The sequence below is a fragment of the Garra rufa genome, chromosome 24, assembly GCF_049309525.1.
Source record: "Garra rufa chromosome 24, GarRuf1.0, whole genome shotgun sequence".
In the NCBI taxonomy this organism is placed as follows: domain Eukaryota; kingdom Metazoa; phylum Chordata; class Actinopteri; order Cypriniformes; family Cyprinidae; genus Garra; species Garra rufa.
The window spans coordinates 9,182,621-9,191,650 of NC_133384.1; the positions used below are offsets into that span (position 1 = coordinate 9,182,621).

General features: G+C 35.4%; 1 protein-coding gene across 1 annotated transcript in view; it reads left to right on the top strand.

The window, feature by feature from the left end:
• Positions 1–9,030, top strand: part of itgb1a (integrin, beta 1a) — a 52,116-nt gene that overhangs the window by 40,969 nt on the left and 2,117 nt on the right. Inside the window, exons 13-15 of the mRNA XM_073830442.1 lie at positions 17–239; positions 1,966–2,195; positions 3,484–3,650. Of these exons, the coding sequence (XP_073686543.1) occupies positions 17–239; positions 1,966–2,195; positions 3,484–3,650 (620 nt within the window). The remainder of the gene's footprint in view (positions 1–16; positions 240–1,965; positions 2,196–3,483; positions 3,651–9,030) is intronic.

Genomic DNA, 9,030 nt, shown 5'->3' on the forward strand with positions numbered 1-9,030 from the left:
ATGTTTTTTCCTGTAGGACACGGCCGCTGTGAGTGCAGGGTGTGTATCTGTGATGCTAACTACACAGGAAGCGCGTGCGACTGCTCTCTAGACACCTCCACCTGCTTAGCCTCCAACAAGCAGATCTGTAACGGCAGAGGGATCTGTGAGTGCGGGACCTGCAGGTGCACCGACCCCAAGTTCCAGGGGCCCACCTGTGAGATCTGCCCCACCTGCCCTGGAGTCTGTACTGAACACAAGTCAGTGGAAAACACACACACATCTGTGAACACAATGTTTGACATTAAACTACATTCAGTGCATGCACAACTTCAGTGCTGAAATGTAACACATCATATGCTGGTGAACAGAAATATGACAACATTTGGCCGAGATACAACTACTGGAAAATCTGGAATCTGTGCATAAAGAAAAACGAAATATTGAGAAAATCGCGTTTGAAGTTGTCCAAATGAAGTTCTTAGCAATGCATATTACTAATCAAAAATGAAGTTGTGATATATTTATGATAGGAAATTTACCAAATATATTCATGGAACATGATTTTTACTTAATATCCTAATGTTTTTTGGCATGAAACAAAAAACGATAATTTTGACCCATAAAATGTATTTTTGGCTATTGCTAAAAAATAGCCTTTTTGTGACCCTGGACCACAAAACCAGTCATAAGTGTAAATTTGTCATCTGAAAGCTGAGTAAATAAGCTTTTCATTGATGTGTGGTTTGTTAAAATAAGACAATGTTTGGCTGAGATACAACTATTTGAAAATCTGGAATCTGAGGGTGCTAAAAAATCTAAATATTGAGAAAATCTCCTTAAAAGTTGTCCAAATGAAGTTCTTAGCAAAGCGTATTACTAATCAAAAATCAAGTTTTTATATATTTATGGTAGAAAATTTACAAAATATCTTACAAAAAAATCAATAAATTTGACCCATACAATGTATTTTTGGCTATTGCTACAAATATACCCGTGCTACTTAAGACTGGTTTTGTGGTCCAGGGTCACATATATGCTAAATATAGCTATATAAACAGAAAAACTGTTCACATTTTTAATTATTTTTGGTTTAAACCTTGAAATGTCAAAATTATTAGAAAATGTACTTCAAAATAAGTTTAGCTAAATGTTTTTTTACATATATTTTGTACAATATACATATATTTATATTAGATTTATATATTAAAAATACAGAAAAAAACTGTAATATTGTGAAATATATATGCAATTTAAAATAGTGGTTTTCTATTTTAATATACTTTAAAATATAATTTATTCCTGTGATGCAAAGCAGAATTTTCAGCATCATTACTGCAGTCTTCAGTGTCACATGATCCTTCAGAAATCATTCTAATATGCTGATTTATTATTGTTGTTGAAAACAGTTATGCTTCTTAATATTTTTTTTGGAACCTGTGTTACTTTTTTCAGAATTTTTTGATAAATAAAACATTAAAAAGAACAGCATTTATTTAAAATGGAAAACCTTTGTAACAATAAACACCTCGTTCAAAGTTTGGGGTCAGTAATTTTTTTTTTCTTTCTTTCTCTCTTTGAAAGAAATGAATACTGTTATTTAGCAAGGATGTGTTAAATTGATAAAAAGTGATAGCAAAGAGCTATATTGGTAAAAAAAAATTATATTTTAAATATACACATGCTATTTTAAGTTTTGTAGTCTAGGGTCACATATATTTTAACATCTATATTAGGGATATGTTGTTTAGCTATTTTAAAATATATTTTTAAATTGTAATTTATTTGTATCATTATTATTTGCTTTATGGGCAACTATTTTAAAAAGTGAAATTTTTCATTATTTGTCAATACCTCAATGTCTGTTCTTTGCAGAGTTGTCACCATTAATATATCTTTGCCTCTTTGCAAGGAAAAAAGCGCCATCCTAAATGCGTTTCACAATTCACACTGACTAAACATGTTAACGTCTCTTTCCTGTCTCAGGGAGTGTGTGCAGTGCCGTGCGTTCGGCACAGGAGAGAAGAAAGACACGTGTGAGAGAGACTGTAGCTACTTCAACCTCATCAAGGTGAAGGACAGAGATAAACTCCCTCAGCCGGTGCAGGCCTTCCCCCTCATGCACTGCAAGGAGAGAGACGCCAACGACTGCTGGTTCTACTACACCTACGCCGTCAACAACACTGAGAAGGAGGTGCATGTGGTGGAGACTTTAGGTAGGGATCATATTAAAACCAGTGTTGGGGAAAGTTACTTTTAAAAGCAATGCGTTACAATATTGAGTTACTCCCTAAAAAAAATAACTAATTATGTTAGTTACTTTTTATGGAAAGTGATGCGTTACGTTACTTTTGCGTTACTTTTTAAATCTGGGCAGGGCTTGCTTGTTTGTTTTAAATATAAAAAGTTTTATTTTGTCAAATGTAAAAGCCTTTTCAAACCAAAAGCCTCAGACTTAGAGAAAAGTAAATTCACGTCTGTACAGTAGACCGCAGAAGAAAAAATGCCAACTCTTTAGCAATAAAAAAAGGAAAACAAATGTTAGATTATCTTGAGTAATTTTTACTTATTAGTATGGATGAACTGGATCGTCGAAGGTCGGCAGCAAAGACATCGGTTAATAAAATGGGATTAAATACATAAAGGATATTTGTATTATTTGTGACCCTGGACCACAAAACCAGTCATAAGGTTAAATTTTACAAAACTGAGATGTATATATCATATGAAAGCTCAATAAATAAGCTTTCTATTGGTGCATGGTTTGTTAGGATAGGACAATATTTGGCCGAGATACAACTATTTGAAAATCTGGAATCTGAGGGTGCAAAAAAATCAAAATACTGAGAAAATCACCTTTAAAGTTGTCCAAATTAAGTTCTTAGCAATGCATATTACTAATCAAAAATTACATTTTGATATATTTACAGTAGGAATTTTACAAAAAATCTTCATGGAACATCATCTTTACTGAATTTCCTAATGATTTTTGGCATAAAAGAAAAATCAATAATTTTGACCCATACAATGTATTAAGACTTAAGACTGGTTTTGTGGTCCAGGGTCACATTTAACATTTAATTATTGCAGGTTTGCGTTAAATTTCACAGTTTTTATTCATTTTGAAGAACACTGTATCTGTTTTTTAGTGAGTGAGATGAATTAATGCATGTTCACATTTATTCTAGAACTAAAGTAACATCTTACTCAGGATTTCTCTCAACATGGAGACAGAAGAGCTTTTAATCAATAAATGGGGGGGGGGGGTAACTGGCGTTACTCATTTGAAAAAGTAACTCAGATATTTTCTTGTCAATTAAAAAGTAATGCGTTACTAGTTACTTGGAAAAAGTAACATTATTACGTAAGTTGCGTTACTTGTAATGTGTTATCCCCCAACACTGATTAAAACAAACAAGAGATGGTTTAAATATCTGAGTTTGTTGTTTCAGCAGCACGAGTGTTTGTGTACTTTAATGAAGAGATGTTTGCTTTATTTGGCAGAGTGTCCGGCGGGTCCCGACATCATCCCCATCGTAGCGGGCGTGGTCACAGGCATCGTTCTGATTGGTCTAGCTCTGCTCCTGATCTGGAAGCTGCTCATGATCATTCACGACCGCCGCGAGTTCGCCAAGTTTGAGAAGGAAAAGATGAACGCCAAGTGGGACACGGTAAGAAAAGGAATCGTTCTTTTGTTTGAGCTGGTGCTTTAAAAGATAAAGTTCTGTTTTTAATCTTTCCAAAATTCCTAGACTGTAACATCAGAGGCCTTGTTTTTACTTTTTATGAGTGCTCCGATTTTAGGAGAGCCATCTGGATTTTAAGGCAGCTGTGGAAGTGGAAGGAAAGGCTTTTGGATTTTCAGGGCCTGATTTTTCTGGGTGTGTCGTAGGCAGCAGCGGTCAGTCAAGATGATGCACTGCTGCCCTCTGCTGGAGCACTTTCTTTTTCACTTTATGTACAGTCGTGGCCAAAAGTTTTGAGAATGACACAAATATTAGTTTTCACAAAGTTTGCTGCTAAACTGCTTTTAGATCTTTGTTTCAGTTGTTTCTGTGATGTACTGAAATATAATTACAAGCACTTCATACGTTTCAAAGGCTTTTATCGACAATTACATGACATTTATGCAAAGAGTCAGTATTCGCAGTGTTGGCCCTTCTTTTTCAGGACCTCTGCAATTCGACTGGGCATGCTCTCAATCAACTTCTGGGCCAAATCCTGACTGATAGCAACCCATTCTTTCATAATCACTTCTTGGAGTTTGTCAGAATTAGTCGGTTTTTGTTTGTCCACCCGCCTCTTGAGGATTGACCACAAGTTTTAAGATCTGGGGAGTTTCCAGGCCATGGACCCAAAATGTCAACGTTTTGGCCCCCGAGCCACTTAGTTATCACTTTTGCCTTATGGCACGGTGCTCCATCGTGCTGGAAAATGCATTGTTCTTCACCAAACTGTTGTTGGATTGTTGGAAGAAGTTGCTGTTGGAGGGTGTTTTGGTACCATTCTTTATTCATGGCTGTGTTTTTGGGCAAAATTGTGAGTGAGCCCACTCCCTTGGATGAGAAGCAACCCCACACATGAATGGTCTCAGGATGCTTTACTGTTGGCATGACACAGGACTGATGGTAGCGCTCACCTTTTCTTCTCCGGACAAGCCTTTTTCCAGATGCTCCAAACAATCGGAAAGAGGCTTCATCTGAGAATATGACTTTGCCCCAGTCCTCAGCAGTCCATTCGCCATACTTTTTGCAGAAGATCAATCTGTCCCTGATGGTTTTTTTGGAGAGAAGTGGCTTCTTTGCTGCCCTTCTTGACACCAGGCCATCTTCCAAAAGTCTTGGCCTCACTGTGTGTTCAGATGCGCTCACACCTGCCTGCTGCCATTCCTGAGCAAGCTCTGCACTGGTGGCACTCCGATCCCGCAGCTCAATCCTCTTTAGGAGACCATCCTGGCGCTTGCTGGACTTTCTTGGACGCCCTGAAGCCTTCTTAACAATGCAGTGGAAAGTTTTTTTCGGGATTAAATTCATTTTCATGGCAAAGAATGACTATGCAATTCATCTGATCACTCTTCATAACATTCTGGAGTATATGCACATTGCTATTATAAAAAACTTAAGCAGCAACTTTTCCAATTTCCAATATTTATGTCATTCTCAAAACTTTTGGCCACGACTGTACATGTGAAAAAGAAATGTGCTGGAAGTAGTGGGTTTGTGTATCATCTGATCATTCAGTTATTCCACTTAATCTGGCAAACGAAAAATAGGCAAAACAGGTTGATGTTTCATTTTTGAGTTTTTCTGTATGAACCAAAACATGACAGCTGATTTCTTTTTTCCGTTTTTCAGCTCGAAACCAAAAATCCAATAAACAGGAAAACCAAAACGAAATAATACGGCTAAATTACGTTTTTCTTTATTTTTACTTTTCGCTGTGCCTACACTATGTAAAGATATGTAGAAAATACACCACACTTTTTTTTGCGCGTCTAATCGTGCTGGGAGCGGTCAAAATGTATGCACAAAATAATTTATTCAGAAACATTCACTAGTTCGCTTTTGCATATAATAAACAGCGTAAAGTTAAGCGTGTTTGGCATGCTGTCCTGGAGAGGGCTCCGAGCTCGGTAGTCATTCCCGAGCCCGGGGCACTCCCCCTGCCCAGGGAGAGGGGTCCGAGCTCGGCCTTTGGCCCGAACCCAATAGCGCTCCCCCCTTTTCTGCAGGAGAAAAAGAAAAAAGGGGGGGTGGGAGGGATGCTGGAATCAGAGATAGCTGAAGGTAGGACTGCTTGGTTATTTAAGGAACTGTAGTAATTGGATAGGGAGAGTGGCTGATTAGGTAGTGATTGCTGATGATGAATTGGCCGTGTTAATTATCTGCGCGAGCTCCTCCTGAAATTTGTTAATGAAACATCACTTAAAATCATACTCTTTTTTTGACTTGATGGAAAATAGCAATAAATAAATATTGTATATATAGGTGCGATTTCCCGGGGGGATGATAATGTGATATCCTAATTATTAATAAATAAACAAATAAAATAAATCGCAAAAAAATTCACAAAAAAATCGTGAAATCCTGTAGAGACTGGTTAGTGTAATCTGTTAACAACACGCATTATATACCCGTCTTTTTAGGTAAGAAAAAAATAATGGGCGTCAGGTCATGAAAAGTTTTTAATACGACGGAAGCTGTATTATGTCATCACAATTTAATAAAAACATCCTATTCATAGTAATGAGTAATTTAAAACAACTAATACATTTTATAGAGAAGGTGAGCAAAGTGTCAACAGAGCTTTTTGGAAACTCCGAATCAGTAAACACTGTGATCCACTGTTCGAAGCGCTCCAATTGGATCTCGAATCATTTGATTCAACTTCAAAGCGCATATGGCGAATCATTTACACCGCTATTCACTGCGCATGCGCAAAGCGGTAAAACACAGTGAAAAGTAAAAATTAAGAAAAACGTAATTTAGCCGTATTATTTCGTTTTGGTTTTCCTGTTTATTGGATTTTTGGTTTCGAGCTGAAAAACGGGAAAAAGAAATCAGCTGTCATGTTTTGGCTCATACAGAAAAACCCAAAAATGAAACATCAACCTGTTTTGCCTATTTTTCGTTTGCCAGATTAAGTGGTATAATTCAATGATCAGATGATACACGGACCGGACCGTAGTGCAATTCAAATCTCAAAAGTCAATTTTTTAAAATCTGTATTTGCAGATATGTGACCCTGGACTACAAAACCAGCCATAAGCATCAATATTTATATATCTGAAAGCTAAATAAATCTTTCCATTGATGTATGGTTTGTTAGGGTAGGATCATATTTGCCCAAAATACATCTATTTGAAAATCTGGAATCTGAGGGTGTAAAAAAATCAAAATATTGAGAAAATTGCCTTTAAAGTTGTTCAAATGAAGTTCATAGCAATGCATATTACTAATCAAAAATTACGTTTTGATATATTTACGGTAGGAAATTTACTAAATGTCTTCTTGGAACATGATCCTTACTTAATATCCTAATGATTTTTGGCATAAAAGAAAAGTTGATCATTTTGACCCATACAAAGCTTTCATTGATGTATGGTTTGTTAGGATAGGACAATATTTGGCCAAGAAACAACTATGAAAAAAATCCGGAATCTGAGGGTGCAAAAAAATCTAAATATTGAGAAAAACCATTAAAGTTGTTCAAATGAAGTTCTTAGCAATGCATATCACTAATCAAAAGTTAAGTTTCGAAATATTTACGGTAGGAAACTTACTAAATGTCTTCATGGAACATGATCCTTACTTAATATCCTAATGATTTTTGGCCTAAAAGAAAAATTTATCATTATGACCCATTTGAAGCTTTCCATTGATGTATGGTTTGTTAGGATAGGACAATATTTGGCCGAGATACAACTATTAAAAAATCCAGAATCTGAGGGTGCAAAAAAATAAAAATATTGAGAAAATTGCCTTTAAAGTTGTTCAAATGAAGTTCTAGCAATGCATATTACTAATCAACAATTAAGTTTTGATATATTTATGGTAGAAAATGTACTAAATATTATCATGGAACATGATCTTTACTTAATATCCTAATGATTTATAAAAGAAAAAAAATATCGTTTTAAACCATACAGTGTATTTTTGTCTATTGCTACAATTATAGCCGTGCTGCTTAAGTTTTGTGGTCCATGGTCACATATTTCAGAGACAATAGAAGTAATTATGAATTTACATATAAATATGTAAACATTTATCTTACTAAGTTCAGCTTATTATATTTAATATTTATTTAAACTATAATGCTTTTTCACGTGAATTAAGTGTCTGGAAATATTCCATTCAGTTCACACTTAAAGGGATAGTTCACCCAAAAAGGAAAATTCTGTCATTAGTTGCTCTGAATTTTTCACAGAATTTTCATTTTTGTGTGAACTATCCCTTTAAGTATATTATTTCCATAATAAGTAGACTAAAGTATCCAGAAGTGTACTTGTTTTTCCACAAGCGCAGGTCAAAATCTGCTGATTCCCAGGAAATGTGGTCTGACAGTATTTAGGGCTGTAATAAGGTACTTACTCTCAGTGTTGTAACAGATACAAAAAACTCATTAGGATGTTTTTGGAGCAGAAAGTTCAACTTTATCAAAAAATCTTTAGAACCAGTGTCATTTACTTAAATGTTAATGTAACTTGTTCATTTCTGAATTATCAAGTGAATCAAACGAAACTTCAGACTTAAAAAGGTAAAAAGGTTGTTAGTGTCAACCGATGGGACAAAATACTTTTTTTTTTTCTCAAGGGTTTATCCATGTTTAATGCAGTTACTATGTCTTTTTCTTTTTTTTTAAATCTTCCATATGCATGCTTTGCCTTCTTTTCACTTCATGCTCATGAAATCTTCTTTCCATAATTCTATGATTTCCATTCTTTTTATTCTTCATTTGTTGTCATTTTTTCTTCATCTCTTCTGTTGCTTCATCTGTGGTTGATCTGTTGTCTGTCCCTGTCCACTCTCAGACTGAGAATCCGATTTACAAGAGCCCTATTAATAAATTCAGGAACCCAAACTATGGACGTAAAGCTGTGGCTCTATAAGTTTGTATACCTCTCCTCTTTCTGCATGGCCTTTTCGGTGTGTTTCAGTATTCTTCCGTCCTTGATACATGAGCTGATATATTTATAAAGTGAGATGTATGAGGTATAAATCACTAATAGACTACAGCGTGAGCATCTGACAGTGCTGTGTTATATTTAAGGGGAGACACTGCAGGCAAAAAAAACTGTTTTTTCATGCACCTATCAAGTTTGAGATTTTGGGCTTTTTGGTTTTTGGAAAGAAAACACCCAAAGGTCACTGTTAAGTGTTTCTTTTATAGCACTTTATCTATTTGTGTCAATAGATTTCAATTACAATGCATATTTTTAAAGGCCGTTTTCTCAAAATGAGTTTTTTCTCCTACACTGAGCCATAAATCTCCACTTCAGTAGCACTTACACACACCAAACTTGACATTTTTATTCCTGTCTATATTCTGGAG